Genomic DNA, 18,376 nt, shown 5'->3' on the forward strand with positions numbered 1-18,376 from the left:
AGATTTTCTTTAAATTATACTCATTTTTAGACATTTTGTACTAAAAAAAATTTAAAGGCAATTAGATAATAATATTTACATGAGGAAGTTGAAACAAATAAAACTTTGCATGCAGAGAGTGAAAACAAAATTTTTTATGAGTGGAGATTATATGCAAAATTCAAATTCTGATTGGAAATTTTTCTCTACTTTACTCATATATACCATGTTACTATCATATTGCCATTTTAATAAACAAAGAGAGAGAGAGAGTCAGTACCCGAGAACCAAGTGATGAAAGAAAAATATAAGATTTTGACCCTCTTCTAGAGTAATTCAGAAATGAACAAAAAAAAGTTTTTTTCTTTGGTCCTTGATAAATAAGTTAGGTATAACAAAATCCCAACTCTACATCCATCCAATAAATGAAAATCATTGAGCATTTGCCAAGGAAAAAATCATTGTAAAACTAGATAAATGCAGTCCGGCCTACTCCCCTTTGGGTGTGTCTATCGTAGGTGGTGTTGACTTTATCGACCAGTTCATTCAAGGTGCTGCACAAGTTGGGAAAAAAAATGTTGCCCAGATATAAAAACTAGAGGTTTTTAATAGTGTTGTAAATTGTTATGTAAAATATTCTAAAAGACATTCATACCTTGAACAATTGGTCAGCATAGCGAGATATGCTACAAGAAGAGTGTCATTGTATTCCTACAAAAGAACAAAGTTGTTCAGTAACTCAAACTGTGGGATGCCAGGAAATAAAATGTTTGACCGAAGGTGAACAAGTGTCAAAATGAGCAGAGAACAATTCGGGGGAGTAGAAAGCCATGCCACCGACCATCAAGAAATCATCCTGAAACTTCTCTGATCCCATGGTTGGCAGTCTTCTCAGAAGGCTCGAGACTTGTCTGAGAATTGAGTTATATAGAGGGACATCACCTGGATGTCAGAATGCAACCAATAATTAGTTACTCATATAGTTCAATGCATATAACATCTAGAAAGTAAAGGCACAAATGATTTCATAAGTAAAATCTCTTGTATGTTTGCTTCTTCAAGTTGGAATGAAATTTACCAATGAATAGAGGCAAAGAACAAAAGTCATGAGGTATGCATAGCACAAGCCATATAATAAAACTACATTTGACTTGTACATGGTATGAAGCCAATTCAATGCTTTCTTGAAAGCACATAGAAACAACATGCCCCCATATGATCTAACTTAGATACTGCAAGATAGCATAACGTCATCTAGTAATCAATTCTTTTGAATAATTCATAATTGAAAGCACTTATAATAATTAATAGCACCAACAAGCAAAATACTATCCTACAGTTTGAGGAAAGAGAGCATCCAAATGCTCATCATTCAATGCCCAGGAGGTTCTTCACGGGTACAAAAGGGTTAAATGAATTGATGTCACACCAAGAAAGAAAAACACAGAGGAAACCAAATTCATGAAGAGAGCACAAAATTAAGAGGAAGGGAACTGGAGCACTTTAACAGAAGATGGATAAAATCCCACAACTGGGACAGAGGGAATACATTTTCCAACAAAAAAATGGAGAAGTATCAACCGATGAGCAATTGTTGTACATAATTTTGTCTTATTTCTTTATATTGCATTTGCACACATTCATGCAATCACATAAGATACTTCTTAATTTCATAGAAGTTCGATCGATGGGTTTTGCTCGAAATCCACTGATCGACCTAGAGACCTCAGATTGCAACCATTTCAAGTCCTGTGAATTTCTAAAATTGCAAGGAGTCTAAATATGCTCTCTATTGTTATTTTCGACATTCCTAATGATAAACCAGAGATTTTGAAAAACCTAAATCTCTCTCTTTCTTTTTTTCCCTTTTTTTTCTGTTATTAGGCCTGATATCTCTGGGCCTGATATGAAGAGATATCAGGCCTAACAACAGGAAAAAAAAAATTAGATTTTTCAAAACCTCTGATCCACCACTAGGAATGCCGAAAATAATAATGGAGAGCATATTTGGACTCTTTGTAATTTTAGAGATCCACAGGACCTAAAATGACTGCAATCTGAGGTCTCTAGGTCGATCGGTGGTTTTGACCGAAACCCATTGATCGATCTAGAGACATCAGATTGCAGTCATTTCAGGTCATGTGAATTTCTAAAATTGCAAGGAGTCCAAATATGCTCTCCATTATTATTTTTGACATTCCTAATAGTGGACCAGAGGTTTTGAAAAACCTAAATCTCTCATTCTTTTTTTTCTTTCCCTTTTTTCTTTTTTTTTTCTGTTGTTGGGCCTCATATGAAGAGATATCAGACCCACGTTGGGCCTAATATCTCTTCATATAAGGCCCACGTTAGGCCTGATATCTCCCCATATCAGGCTCAATGTGTTAGTGCAATATCCCCTAGGTCAAGATTGACTAAGCTTGAGTTGACTCAAATTTGAGTCTTAATGTTTAGGTTTCAATGTTTGACAATATATGGAGATTGCAGGAGCAATCGTCCGATTGGAGAGATTGTTGATACAATTCTCCTCTGGTCAAGGACTGATCAGTTAGATGTGAAGGAGAGTCAAGTAGGTCAAATGCTTGACCGGATACTTGACTAGGAAAGTTCTAACTGGAGGTTAAGCAGATGAAAGGCCCGTGTGCGAAGCTAGGCAATTGAAAAATCCTGGTGAGTGAAGCTAGGCAGTTGGGAAATCCTGGTGAGTGAAGCCAAGTGAAAGACCTAGTAAGTGAAGCTAGGTAGGTAAAAGTCCTAGTAAGTAAATTCGGGCAGTGGGAAAATCCTAGTGAGTGAAGCTAGGTGCAAATCCTAGTGAGTGAAGCTAGGCGAAAGTCCTAATGAATGAAGCTAGACAGATGCAAAGACCTGGTGAGTAAAGCCAGGCACGTGGAAATCTATGTGGGTCAAGGTTGACCGGGCACCTGGTGTTGAGAAGTCCAAGTAGGTCAAAGAAGTGATCGGATACTTGGCACAAGGAAATCCAGATGGGTCAAGGGTGACCGAACATCTGGTGGAAGAAAGTCTAAGTGGGTCATGGAGGACCGGACACTTAGCACGAGACAGTAAGTCCAAGTGGGTCAAGGTTGACCGGACACTTAACACAAGGAGAAAAGTCCAAGTGGGTCAAATGGTTGATCCGACACTAAGTGAAGAAGTCCCAACAGGTCAAGGTTGACCGGATGCTAGGCATGAAGAAGTCCCAACAGGTCATGGTTGACCAGATGTTGGGTTTGGGAACCTTGAACTTGAGTTAAGCAAGTCAAAGGAAGGTCAATCGATCAGCCGATCGATTGAAGGTGGGCTGCGATTGAAGGCTAGCCCAATCGATCGATCGATTGGGAAGCAAAATCATGAGCACAGAATGCTACCCAATCGATCAGCCGATCGATTGGGCACCGCCAATCGATTCACGGATCGATTGGGGGCTGGTTTTCTCATGCGATCGCGAGAAAGCCTGAATCGATCGTTCGATCGATTCAGGCAGTTTCCAGCAGAGCACAGAGACACTCTGAATCGATCAGTCGATCAATTCAAGCCTCCCAATCGATTGGTTAATCGATTGGGATATGACCGTTGCGAAGGAAAGCGCACAAAAGCCTTCTTCCTCGCAGTGATTCGATAGCTCTCAACTCTCTACTCCTTGCGATCATTTCTCACATGTTTACGACAGTTCTTGAAGCTTCTTGGAGCAAAGTGTTGCTACACTTTCAAGGTCAAGAGGTGTTTCACACAAGAAGAAGAAGCTAGCTAGGGTTTCATTTGTGTAAAATCTTGTAAGATATTCTTTGTATTTGTTTCTTCTTTTCTTCTTGTTGTATTGAGAGATTGTACAAGGCTTCTCCGCCTTCGGTAGTTACCGAGAAGGAGTGTTTTTCATAGTGGAGAGTGTGTCATGTGTGGATCCTTGGATTAGTCACCTCTTCTTGAGGTGGATACCAAGTAAATCTATGTGTTAGCGTTGTGAGTCTTGTTTCGAGTTCTTTCTACTACATATCATCAACACCGAAGCAAGCAAACGAAATGCGACGAACTATTCCCCCCCCCCCCCCCCCTCCCTCCCTCCCTCCTAGCTACAAATCGACCCTAACACAATGTAGGCCTAATATGGGGAGATATCAAGCCCAACAATAGAAAAAAAAAAGGAAAAAACGAAAGAAAGAGAGATTTAGGTTTTTCAAATCCTCTGTCCACCACTAGGAATGACAAAATAACAATGGAGAGCATATTCATTAGATTAGTTGCATGCATAGGAGAGAGTAAATAAAAGAGAGAGCGAGAAACAACAGTGAAAAGAAAAAAGTCAGATTTGTGAGAAGGATAAAATAGAAAATGTACTTAAAAAGGTGCGCTCTTTGGTAAATACTAAAGTAGCGTACGTCTTTTGATAAATTTAGAAATCTACATGCGTCCTTTGATAAATTGCCGTTATGTTTTTCCTTCCTGGTGAATAACCACTTACGAAAATTGCCACGACATAAAAGGGACACACCCATGATTAATCAACAAATACTTGTGTCAAGTCGACCATGTATCAATGACTATCAGATCACTGGGTGAAGTTAATTCCTTACTAACGAAACCATGATAGGTTACAAGCAATAGGTGAATTGTGGTCTAGCTTTGCCTAGGGAATCCTCTCAGCTTAACCAATCATAATGCCCCTGCATTACCTTCCTTGCCTCTATTAAATTGCTACAATATACCATGACAAGTAGAAAGACTAATTGCCTATCTATATTAGCCAACATACATGCTGTGTTGAACAATCATAATCAATTTACCAGCAAATAAGCATGCCCTCATCCAAACAAAATTTGGTTACCTAGCTTCATTCTAATCAGACCACACATTCCATAGACCAATACATTGGCAAGACGCATTCCAAAATTGGTTTTATCATACATCTGGACTTTAACTTATATATCAGGATTTTCAGCATTGCCATTTCAAAGTTTAGAGACTGTTCAGATTGCCCTAAACACATTCAACATCATAACAATGCCTAGAGTATCTTGAGGTATGAAGAATCCAATAGCAGGTTCTTTCCAACAAGTTTTAAACAGCTTAGAACACCAGGAACATTCCAGCAACACTAGAAGAAACCCTAAGTCAGCATACTGCAGTCTGTGCCGAATAAACTTTCAACCATGCCAAAAAGGAAGATAAGAATTTTGTAAATAAATGCACCATAGCAATCCAAAATCTCCTTGGTGAAATGATATCCATGTGCCACCTATAAATTCTAAGTCACTTTGTGTCAACTATCAAATCATTGCATGAAAAAATGGATTTCTGAAAAAAAAAGCATCAGTAATCCGGAATCAAGATTTCAGAGAATGATTGACCTGAGCTTATAGAGATTTGCTTGACAGATTCATTTATCATGCACCAAAATTCATCCTCAAGCATCCAGAAATAAAGCTTATATATATATATATATATATATATATATATTCAATCCTTTACGGGGTGGATTGCATATCATTGACCCTATATACAATTTATTAGGTGAATTGCATATATATAAATATATATATATATATATATAGCTTAGGCAAGATTTGACGAATTTTAAAAATTAAATCATAGTCCTAAGTCTTCTTTAAACATTCATACCAAGGCATAGGTATCAGATAAAGGCTTCTCCAATCAAAGAGTTGTACAACACCATTCGAACATGTTATCACAATGAAATCAGCAACGGAAAAAATCAATTTCATAATGGATGCATTGGCAACGGTCATGACATCAACATTGAAAATTAATGCAATATAAGAGCGTACATGCCTCCCAGTAGTATCTTCTCCCTAGCCTGCCCCTCAATGTTATCAATACAATGATGAGAAGAGCTTTAGGTAGTTATATAAACATAATTCTGCAAAAGATGAAATCCGAACAAGCTCCTATGTGGGAGGATATTTCCATGGCTTTTGCTAGGATTCGACTGTTGCTCAATTCTGTAAATCTATCATATGGTTACTGACTTGGCTAATGATGATATAGCAGGAACCATTTGAAGCTATGTTTTTAAATTGATATCCTGTTTAGATAAATAAGCCCTTCTCCGGGACCTCGCATTGCCCTTTCTTTGATATCATGTCTAGATGATAAACCCAGCTAGCCCTAGGGGTGACCAGCCCGGCCCCACGGAATTTTTCCACCGGCCACCAGAGTAAATCAGAAAGCACTCCCGGCGGATAGCCCATAAATCCAGCATCCCTTGGTTGCGTGCTCCATTTGGAGGAAAAATTCTTGCAAATACGTCATAACTGAGATTCGAATCATGGGTGCCTAAGTGACAACTTGGATGCTCTGCCGCTGCACCATAGCCCCGGGGGCATCATGTCTAGATAAATGATCACAGTGTTGTCATCTCAAAGCTTCACATTATGCTAGTATCACGAGTTTTCTATAATTTACCTCAACTATCCTTTTATTTAACTAATCTAATTGAAACATATTATTATGATAATCCAATATATTAATCAAATCAGGTGGGAGAGGCAATAACACAAATCAAGGCACTGCAGAACATATGGATTCCGATCCAACATACATAATCAATGATATTGTATACATCAATGTAATTTAGTATTCAGTACATATTTCTAGAATTAGTTCTGGAGCAAAGCAGTAAAATATTCAAATATGCTTGTCTAAAAGTCAAAAGATATAAACATGTGACAACATGGCACAATCATTTGGAACAACTTTGCAATAGCAAAAAGCAATGTATGGCAAACAGATCTAATGTAAACCAGTGAGCCTACCATTTTGCATAGCAACAAGATACTGATGAATGCATCTGATCCTGCTATTCAGCATTTGAATGGCACTATGAATGCCAGTAAGATGAGCAGCCACTGTTGAAGGTCCAAGAATTTCAGTTTCGTCCATTTTATGATAATTATCAAAATGGTTCATAAGCTCAAAATAAACATTGATATACGATCTTTAATGAAAAATGCCAGATGGAGGCTTACATTGAGTTGCAGCAGATCCACCATCAGATGGTTTTAGATGTGCTACATGGTCCACTGAAATTCTCTCTGCTTCAACAGTCTTAAATGAAAAGGGAAAAAAAACATTTAGCTACTTATGACTAGTTAACATCCGAAATACAGCTTGCTAACCCAAAATAATGAATAGCACCTCTATTGTGTAACTTGATCTAACAAATATGTGCTGGGGGATTCCATCAATAATGTGCAATTCTGGTAAGATGAGAGCAAATAGCAGTTTCAAGAAATAAAGAAAGCTAATTGTTAGTCATGCCTCAAGCAATGAATTGAAAATCTAAATCATCTAAAGCAAATATAAATGGACAACTTATGTATGCAACTAAGTTTGCTAATTTAGTTTGCATGGCCATTGAATAATCACACATGAATTTCAAAATCACACGCATATATGAACCAAAATTATGCTGAGATCGTTGTGTCAAGAGGGGGTGAATAGATGCAACTGTAAATTCAAATCTTTATTTTGATCTTGCAAATGCAAGACCTTAAGAACAATGCGTTAGCAATTAAAATATAAGAAATAAAGCAGTAAAAAAATAAACAGTATATACAATGCAATGCTAACACAAATATTTTCATAACAAAGACTCCTACTCCATGGCCTATGACTCGATAGCAAAGTCAATCATTAATGCTCTATTTACTCCAAAGTGCAGATGAGGAAGGGAAAGGAATATATGGTGGAATCCTCAGAGGAAGAGAAGAGAAAGGGTGAAGAAATCTCTTTCTTTACATGCTTATTTACTTTGATAGAGGAAGGTGAATACATGCGACGTAATTTTGTAGATAAAAAAAGGTACATACATTATTGTTTAGGTACATGATGTAATTTTGTAAGTTAAAAAGGGTATATGCGTCATTTTTTTTTGTATATGGTGTAATTTTGTGAATGAAAAGAGATACATGCGTCATTTTTTTTTGCATCCGCTGCTTTCCATCAGATTTTGAGATGATCGATTTTGGCTTCAAAATTATCCGCTAATAGATTGCGTTTCTATTCCCTTTGGAAATTTTAATGAAGTAAACGACGAAAACTTTTCCAGAAACTTTTCCTTAGTTTTGCTTTCCGCTCTCTCAAGTAAACTGACCATAAATCTACAAATCAAATAGATCTCTCTTTTTCGAAGGAAGAGCTACAATATATAAAATAACCGACAAAAGAAAACTTCATAGTGATTGAGTGCAAGTGCAACACTTCAGATAGCAGTATAGCAGCAATAGGCACAGGATAAAGAGTAGTGGACATGAAAATTAATTTTGTGTTTGTTTATGGATCGAGTCAAATTGACCAACAATTGAGTCGACTAAAAAGTTCCAGCCAATTGCCAAATCCAACACAATCTCAGAACCATCTGCCATGACTGTTTCTCAACTAGATGACTCAATCCTGCAGTCAATCGACTATGACTCAATTACCTTCCAATTGACCCCTCTAGATTAACCTTCAACTCAATCTACTAATTCATGACTGATTTTCTAGGTTGCGACCTAATTCTTCTAGTGACGGTCAAAGTTGACTACTTGAAATGTGAATAATTCGTGATTGAATCTTTAAACGACTGTCATTAATCGCTTGTATATATTGTGAGAACTCACTTAGATAATTGTCCAACCTTTTCACCATTGATAAAGTTTTGATTGACTACAATTGCCTTCAGTTAACTCATATCCTCTGTCATGAATTTATCCCGCACAAAATCATATGACCATCCCTTGTCGATTTGAAATTCAAACTTACCAATCAAGGTTCTAAAGCTAAGTGCTAGTCAAGCACCATACCAGCGCCTAGCGCTAGGCCACCTAGGTGGAGATTAGGCACCACTAGGCGGATTCCATAGTATTAAAATAAATTACATAATAAATCACATATCATTACTCCAAAACAATAACATCAAATTTAAAATGAGTTCAAAATTATACAACTAATAAAATATCACGCATTTATTCTACTTCTTCTCTGTAATTTTCAACAACTTGTTCTTCATCGGACATAAACTCAATATCATTATTATGATTCTCCTTTTCTTCTTCTCAATTATTAAACAACTTAATATTGTTAAACAAATAATTAAATATAATTTTCTTTAAAGAAAATTGATATATTAATAACTTGAATTAAAATCGATATATCATAATTATATAAATTAATTATTTATTCATTTATTAATTATAAATTTAAATAATATATATTTAAAATAATTAAAAAATATCATAATATCAATTAAACAGTAAAATAATAAAATAATTTTAAAAAATTAGAATATAAATCGGATTTATTAGAATTTTTAAATAAAATGTAAAACAATAAAAAAAGAATTTTCATAATATCAATTAATAAATTTTATTATTATTATTTTAATTTTAAATATATTTTTTATATATTTTATTGGGATAATTTAATTAGGGTTTATAAAACCCTATTTGAAATATCACACTTCGATGAGAATTATTTAAATTAATTAAATATTTTTCCGTAAAAGGAACGTGTTGGTCCAGCGATGTGGCGCCAGAAGCATCCCGCGATGCTTCGGCCCTGGCGGAGGCCTCTTATGATCGACGCTCGTGCACGATTCTGTCGCAGTAACACTTTTTCAGTGAGGTTGGCAGCCCGCCTAGCGCCTAGGCGAGTCGCCTAGTCTGAAATTTAGAACATTGTAACTAATTATTCTACTCAGGCAATATCAATCGACTATTATGTCATTTAGTTGACTTAAGCTAAACAGAAACCCTTCTGTTCTCAAACAAGCCGAAATAACATCAACTCGATTAATCAATTGAGATATCGACATCTGAACATGCTAAACCTCAAGATAATTCATCGACTTTTACCTAGAACAATTGTTCTATGGTCAAGTACACGCCTAACTAGAACACTTCTACCTAAAAGCCAAAATACATTTCACTCGATTCTCTTATCTCACATATCTTCATGTTGAATCATGTTCCTCCCCTCAAAACCTCCTTGACAAGCCTCGATTCATAAAGTTATACTTTTGAGTCCTACATGATCTACCTGAGCTAGCACCTCTTCAAACACATTGTTGGTCTTCGATGTCTTAAACTTTCCAAGAGTTCCACCTCAAGGACTTATTATCAAGTGTTCACTTCTTCGAGACTTCTTATCTATGAGTTCACTCAACAAGGACTACCATACTTCCATGGTTCCACCTGTCGGGAGTTCACTATCACGACTTCTCATCAGCTAAGAGCCCTTGGACTTCACCCGCCAAGAGTTAACTCCTCAGACTTTTTACCTATCAAGACCTCTTGAACTTTCAACTAGTAGAAGTTCACTCCTCCAAGACTTCTTGTTTACCAAAACCTCTTGTAGTAGACTTTCTTAGTTCACTCTTCCGAGACTTCTTATCTACCAAACTACACACTATCAAAAATCAGAAAAAAAACATTAATTTTATCTATCTTAAACATTTTGCCCGTGGTTGATAAATGGTTTTATCAACCACATCAAATCTAACCCAAGAGTATAATTGGATCAACAATCACCCCTCCGGTCAAGCTTCCTAAAGATCAATTGCACTGACAAACTATACCATTGTGTCTATTAGGATCGGATATGACATAGCAGTGTTTAGGCAGTGCCTAGGCGGTTGAACATTTTTTACTTTTTTATACATAATATTATAAATAATCATTATTTTTATAATATTTACTTTTAAGAAAATATATCAATTAAAAATTAAATATTTAATCTATATACATATATATAATTAATAGGATAATTTTATTAGATTTTAATTAAGTCTTATTTAAATTATCTCAATCATAGTTAGAAGTTAATTAAAATTATTAACGTAAAGTAATTTAATCAAACTTACTCGTGTACTCTGTTTCAGTCGGGTGACGAGTTTGATACATCGTCGGGACCACGTGACCAGTTCGGACACGCCACTGGGCTGAGCAACGTGTCGAGGCCTATCACCGGGTCTGGGCGACGCCTCCAGGCCCATCGCCGAGCTCGGGTGATGTGTCCAGGCTTGCGCGATGCGTCCGAACGCATCACAGGGCTCGCACGCCACGTCCGAGCTCGCACGACGCATCCAAACTCATCGTCAGGCCCAAGTCATGCATCCAGATGTGTCGCGGTGGCGAAACGGCAGTAGCGACGCCTCCAGGCACAACGGTGGCGGAAGAAGGTGAGTTACCGCCTAAAGCACCGCCTCAACCTGAGGCAGTGCTGTTGATGCCCGCCTCTTGCCTAAGCGGTGCCTAGGCAGCTGCTTCGACCGCCATTTAAAACACTGGATATAGGCATATAGCACACCCTAGTGAGTTGTGTGATGATAGGCTCTAATGCTACACTTTACCTTGATTGAGAGATAGAACCATATGTTAGCATACAAGCAAAAGCATGACTAGCATCAATGCGACAAAATGGGCCCTGTCAACTATCCTAGTGCCAATTAACTTTGACAAAGTAGAACTCAAATTTTAGATACTTTACTAGGTAGGCGAGAAGACAAAAGATGATAGATAACTGGGGTTTTAAGTTATGGTACACAGAAAAAAAAGTAAAACAAGAAATGGAGTGGATATTGTTGTAGATAGTTCGTTAAAGGATTTGAAAATTGAATAGAATTATAGCTTTTAAGATAGTAGTGACAAAAGAAACTATGAACGTAATTAGCATATATGCACCTCAAGTAGGATTAGATGAAGCTACCAAATCAAAATTTTGGGACAAACTAGATAAAGTATTATAAACAATTTTGTCAAATGAAATGATTTTAATAGGAGACAATTTAAACAAATATATTGAAGTGAAAAAAGAGGAATATGAAAAAGGTACATAGGGTTATAGGTTTAGAACGAGAAATGAAGAAGAAAAAACTATATTGGATTTTGCGATAACATATGACCTCATAGTAGCTAATACATTTTTTAAGAAAAGAGAAAAATCACGTTGGAATAATAAATCATAAATTGACTTTCTTATAGTTAAGGAGAGAGATAGAAAGATTTGTAAAGATTGCAAGATCATCCCTCGAGAAAACTTAACTACCTATAATGTTGGATATACACCTCAAGCATAGTATCAATAGAAGGAAAATAAATGACTCCTAGAATTAAGTAGTGTAAGTTAAAGGATGAAAAGCAAAATATATTTAAGAAGAACGTAGGAGTACAAGTATTTGGTGAAATATACGGTTATTCTAATACGATATGGTATAAGATGGTATCAAAGTTGAAAATAGTAGCTAAGAATATACTCGGTAAGTCAAAGAGACATGCATCACCAAGTAAGGAATCTTGGTGATGGAATAAGAAAGTACAAGAGAAAGTGAAGAAAAAAATAAATAGCTTATAAGAAATTATATATTTATAAGAACGATGAAAACTTAAAAAAATATACAATAGTCAAAAAAAAAAAAATGCTAAGAAAGTAGTGAATGAAGTAAAGAATAAAATTTTTGAACGGTTATATTGAAAATTAGATATTTAAGGAGAAATAGACATTTATAAAATAGCTAAACTAAAAGAAAGGAAGATAAGAGATCTTATCCAAATAAAATATATTAAAGATGAATGTAATGGGAAACTAGTAAATAATGAAGAAATAAAAGGGGGATGGAAAATGTATTTTTATCAACTTTTTAATAAACGTTTAGGTGACCAACTTAACTTAGGTAATTTAAGTAAATCTGAGTATAGAAATTTAAATTTTTATCATAGAATTCAAACTCCAAAAGTAGAACAAACTTTAAATGGGATGCATAATAGAAAAGTCGTTGGACTATATGATATTTCAATTGAGATATGGAAGTGGCTAAAGAAACAAGGTATTGAATAACTTACAAAATTATTTAACATGATATTAAAAATGGAAAAATTATCTGATCAATAGCGGATAAGTACTTTAGTTCCCTTATATAAGAACAAGGAAGGCGTACAAAATTGTACAAACTATAAGAGTATTAAAATAATGAGTCATATCATGAAACTTTGGGAAAGAGTAATAAAAACAAGATTAAGGAAGGAGACCACGGTGATCGAAAATCAATTTTCGTTTATGCTTGGAAGGTCGACAAAAGAAGGTATACATCTTCTCAGACAATTAATTGAAAAGTATAAAGAGTAAAAAAAAATCTACACATGGTATTCATTGACTTTGAAAAAACTTATGATAAAGTCCAAGAAAAATTATATGGAGAATTCTAGAAAATAGTGTTAGTGTAACATATATTAAACTAATTAAGGATATGTATGAGGATGTAACGATCAAAGTGAAGATTTCAAGCAGGTTAACTGAAGCATTTCCAATAAAGATAGGATTACATCAAGTATCAACTCTAAGTCCCTATCTTTTTACACTAATTATGGACGACTCACTAGACACATTCAAGATACAGTATTGTGATGTATGTTGTTTGCAGATGATATTATTTTGACAGATGAGACACCTAAAAGAGTAAATGTTCAACTAGAATCTTAGCGGGAAATACTGGAAATGAAAGGTTTTAGGCTTAGTAGAGTAAAGACAGAATATATAAAATTTAAATTTAGCAATATTAAATGTAATGAAACAATTATTAAGATAGGAGATGACGAGTTGTCTCGAACTGAGAGTTTTAAGTATTTAGGATCATTTTTGTAAAATGATGGAGGGATTAAGAGAGATGTCTTACATAAAATACAAGAAGGATTGTTGAAACGGAGGAGAGCGTTAGGTGTTTTATGTAATCATAACGTACCTACAAAACGACAATTAGATTTGCTATGTTATACGATGCTGAATGTTGGACTATGACTTGAGCACATAAGGAGAAGGTGAGAATTGCATAGATGAGAATGTTAAGGTGGATTTGTGGGCATACGAGAATGGATAGAATAAGAAATTAGAGCATTAGAGAGAAAGTCAAAATTACATCTATTGAGAAAAAACTCCGAGAGACACGTTTAAAATGGTACAAACATGTGTTTAGACGACCAATAAATGTTGGGCAATGTGAAACGAAGAGAAAGATAAAAAAAAGATTTGATTAACAACAATAAAATAAGATAAAATTTATTTAAGTATAGATGATGATATAGTAGGGGATAGAACCCAATGACGTAAAAGGATCCATATAGTCGACCCCACCTAGTGGGATAAAGTTTGGTTGTTGTTGTTGTAGTAATGCTAAAGACTATCAAAGCACACTCACCAACAACATCAACGGCAAACATAGCACAAATGGAATTTTCTAGAACCTACTAGATCAAAGAGAGATCTACTTAAGTTGTCCAAGATCACCACGTTCAATAAAAACCAAATTGCTGAGTGAGATGCCATAAGTCTATATCGTCAGATGCCAAAGACTGCAATTCTAAGAAGGCTTAAAGCTTAACACGTGGGGAATGAAGCAAATACAGATGATCTTCTACTTGCAATAAACCACAAAGTTCAGCACTAGAAACCGTACAAGGAAATCCTCCAACAACACTAAAACTCATTCTTCAAGAAGACGGTAATCAATCAACAAAAACCTCAAGAAAAACAAGAGGGAGGCATATCCAAGAGGGGAAAAAGGAGTAAGCACAAAGAGAGAAGAGACAAAGTGAATGGAGAACAAGACCATGGTATTGGCATCATAGACTGAAGTGGGCAGGGCATGCATCCTTGAAACATCCAACAAGTGTTGTTGAGTCAAAAAGTATTCATAGTGGATCTTCCCAAACAAATGCCAAGTTTTCTTCTTCTTGATGTTATACTTATTATGTGGTTTCCAAATAGGTCATATGACTTCAATAGAGCTATTTGAGTTGTAGTGAGGATGTAGGAGTTGCAGTGAGCTGCTATAAGGATCTCTGAGACATTAAAATGTGTCACCATGGAATGGCAATGGTATTGATAGTTAAGGATATTCACAAGCAGACAGGATCAAATACATTGGTGAAGATGAGTGTTTGGGTGGAGAAAGGAGAACCTAAAAATTCTTTGGATTCATTGAGGAGAACTGGGATCTTCTACGAAGGGAATAAAGGTGAAAGGAATTATTTTGCCTAACTTGCTTGATATTACTAATATAGAAATATTACATAAATAGAGTTTACAACACTTTCCTAACTCTATCTCCCATAAAATACATTCATTATGGACATACTTTTTATAAAACTCTTTAAATTGGAGGTAATTTCAATTGTAAAAAAAAAGTCAAGGCTAAATCAAATGGAATTACTATGTGAGTACATGTTGATCATTGAAATTGCAAGAAGCATGGACACTCACAAGACGATTTAGCATCAAAAACAAGAAACTATGATAACCATCTTTATAACATCAGATCAATTTTGAGAGCAAGTTCACATACCACTTTCATATATGGTAACTGGAAGATCCTTCTGAGAATGGTTTATCACAGGATTTAGAAGAACATAAACTGGACTCTCATTGATATCCATCAACTGCTTAAAAAAAATCATAAGAAATAAAATTAGAAAGATAGGGCAATTACTATATCCTCATTAAGATCATTAGAAATGTGTAACATATAACAGAAGCAACATAAGACTAAAACAAGAAAAACATGCATCTTGCAAGAACAAAATCATAATAGAGAGAGGCTATCACAATTTCAAGTATCGAAGAATTCTGTTGTGAAAATTTTAATTTCAGATAGATTATAAATTCGTTAAAATTTATTGAGACATTAGGCTTTCTAAAATCATTTATATGTAAAGGTGCAATAGAATCCTGCAAATGCCTAATAGACCCAGTTTCACATCAATCTTTTTTCATAATTTACATTTAGGAATGGACAAAAAGCTTGTAAACCATAAATAACAGAATATGTCATAGAATAAGATGTGGCCAATTGTTTAGCAGTCTTACAAACACGCTATATAACTTATGTAGTAGAGGCTATATGACTGAAAGTTGGGAAAATCAAATAGAATCAAGGTAATATAACTGAAAGTTGGGAAAAATCAAATAGAAACCATGAGGAAATGAACATAATCTAACAATCAGAATTTAGAAAAAAAAATTAAAATTAAAAAAACATAGCATAGTTTGCAAATAAAGATAGTGCTCACAGAGATTAGGAAATATGATATTTTTTTTTAGAAAAAAAAAAAGAAGGTTAAACTGTTCATTCATCCAGGTCATTTTGATCACTGTTATAAGTTGCAAGGCCGCAAAAAAAAGTTGCATTTTTCTGATCAAGAAGAATGGGCAGAGAAAATAAGTCATGTAATGTTCCTAGAATTAAATAAAAAAACAAAATAGAATCATGACATGCAATTGAGATCTATATGAGTGGTCAAGCTTACAGATTTATGAATCTGCAGATCTGATTCTTGTACTTCGCTACCTGTCGAATACCAACCCAGTATATAGAAGTTCGGAAATACCTTCTTATCTGCGCCAGAATCAAGCGCGAATCAGTTAAACTAACACGAAACAACAAAACCCTAGACAGCAATCAAAGAGAACCAACACCCTCAGCAATCTAGAATGCAGAAATGGAAGTGGTCAGGGAAATAGGGCATGGGAGTTTGATTACAGAGCTCTTGCTTCTTCTCGAGGAAGGAGCGGTCAAGGGAGTGGGTCAGGGGGTCGTAGAGGATCTCGAAGCTGTTGAAGATCTCAACAGTTCGACCTCTCTGGACGCCGATGACACACCCGAATACGCGGGTCGCAGCAGCAGCACCGCCGCTGCTGCCATCATAGGCGTGATGATTCTGAGCCTTGACGCGGGTGTGGTGGTCGGAGATGTTGACGATCACCAGCGGGTGGAGCTTGTAGGTCAAACCGCTTCCCGCTGACGAGGACGCCATCGCTGCGTCGCCCCTCTTTGCCGACGATGCCTCAGGAGTCGCAACAGACCACGCAATTCTCTGCCCTCCTCTCTTTAATTTTTTTTTTTTAACTCAACTTGAACTGATATAAACCCGAATTCTATTCGAAACTCCGATTCAAAATAAATTTTTTTTACTATATTTCCTATAATTCTTCATTTTAATCGTAATATTTCATTATTAACATACTAACATTAATATTAATATTAATCTACATAAAAATATCTTAATTTTTAAAATAAAATTCAATTTAATCTCAAAAAAACAAATAAATCCTATATTTGGATCAACCCGAATCCGACCCGACCTAATCCAAAAGATTCTAATCCAAAAACCCTCCAATCTAAACTCTGACCTGAATCCAAAATATCCAATATGAATTTGAATTTTTTCAGATCAATTCAAATTGGATTGTCAGATGAAATTCATTTTTACACCCTATCAAATAAGTTAGCTCTAACTTTCTTACCATTTTTTTAAAAAATAAAAAATAAAAAAGGCGCCTTCTTTTATATATATATATATATATATATATATATATATATATATATATATATATATATATACTCATATTATTTTGAGAAAAAAAAAATCAAAGTAGCATTTAAAAAAAATATGGTCTTTCATTTTTTTAATACATTCATCTCTACTAAGGGTATAAAAAATAAAACCATATGATGATCTAATCATAATCGTTCTTTAAAAAAATCAAATTTGGATTGAGCATTTTCAGATTTCGATCAGGTTCAAGTTGGAGGATTTTTGGATTAAAAATTTTTGGATTGGGTCGGATTGGGTTCGGGTTGACCCAAATATAGGATTTATTCGATTTTTTAGGGCTAAATCGAATTTTATTTTTAAAATTAAGATATTTTTATGTATATTAATATCAATGTTAGTATGATAATGATGAAGTATTGGAATAAAAGTGAATAATTATAAGGAAAATAGTTAAAAAAAATCATTTTGAATTGGATTTTCGGATTTTCCGAGTCGGATTCGGATTAGTCGCCTTCGAATTCAGATTTAAATGTTTCAAGTTAAATTCGAGTTCAGAACATATTCAGGTTAGAGTTAAAAAAAATTCAACCTGACATATCCGAATTGACATCTTTAAATTCTCTACTAAACAAATGACACGACGTTAAATTCTGAACTAATCAATTAATTATATGAAGTTCATAGTATAACACTTAAAATTTCTTAGATGCGAATTTGTCTTTTTAACAATACGTACGTTATAATACTTTATGAAACTATAAAATTATAACGGTAAAATTGAAGTTATCATAGTTATAACTATGATAATAACTATAAAATTATAATTACTATAATGTAAATTTATATTCTTCATATAACCCACTAACTGATTGAGAATATACATGTGATAAAGAGATGATAAACAATTCTATTATTTTAACCGATGGGATGACACATTTTTTTCATTTAAAAAAAAAAAAGAAAGACGGACCAAATTATTTAAATTTATCAAAATTATTTCAAATTAGTTAAATTCGGATTAGTCGGCTTCGAATTTGGATTAGTTAAATTCGGATTTTCCGGGTCAGGTTCGG

The 18,376-nt window shown here is 34.7% G+C and overlaps 1 protein-coding gene across 1 annotated transcript; it reads right to left on the reverse strand.

Annotated features, from left to right (window-relative positions):
* Positions 1–322: 322 nt before the first annotated feature.
* LOC122008097 (COP9 signalosome complex subunit 6-like) lies at positions 323–16,881 on the reverse strand. The gene is made up of 9 exons (XM_042563699.1): positions 16,508–16,881; positions 16,275–16,363; positions 15,314–15,407; positions 7,135–7,196; positions 6,966–7,044; positions 6,753–6,845; positions 821–921; positions 635–690; positions 323–533 (listed from the first exon to the last, which is right to left on the reverse strand). Exons 1-9 carry the CDS (start codon positions 16,779–16,781, stop codon positions 449–451), a joined length of 933 nt encoding a protein of 310 aa, XP_042419633.1. The 5' UTR covers positions 16,782–16,881; the 3' UTR covers positions 323–448.
* Positions 16,882–18,376: the final 1,495 nt, after the last annotated feature.

This window comes from Zingiber officinale, chromosome 8A (assembly GCF_018446385.1).
Source record: "Zingiber officinale cultivar Zhangliang chromosome 8A, Zo_v1.1, whole genome shotgun sequence".
Taxonomy (NCBI): Eukaryota; Viridiplantae; Streptophyta; class Magnoliopsida; order Zingiberales; family Zingiberaceae; genus Zingiber; species Zingiber officinale.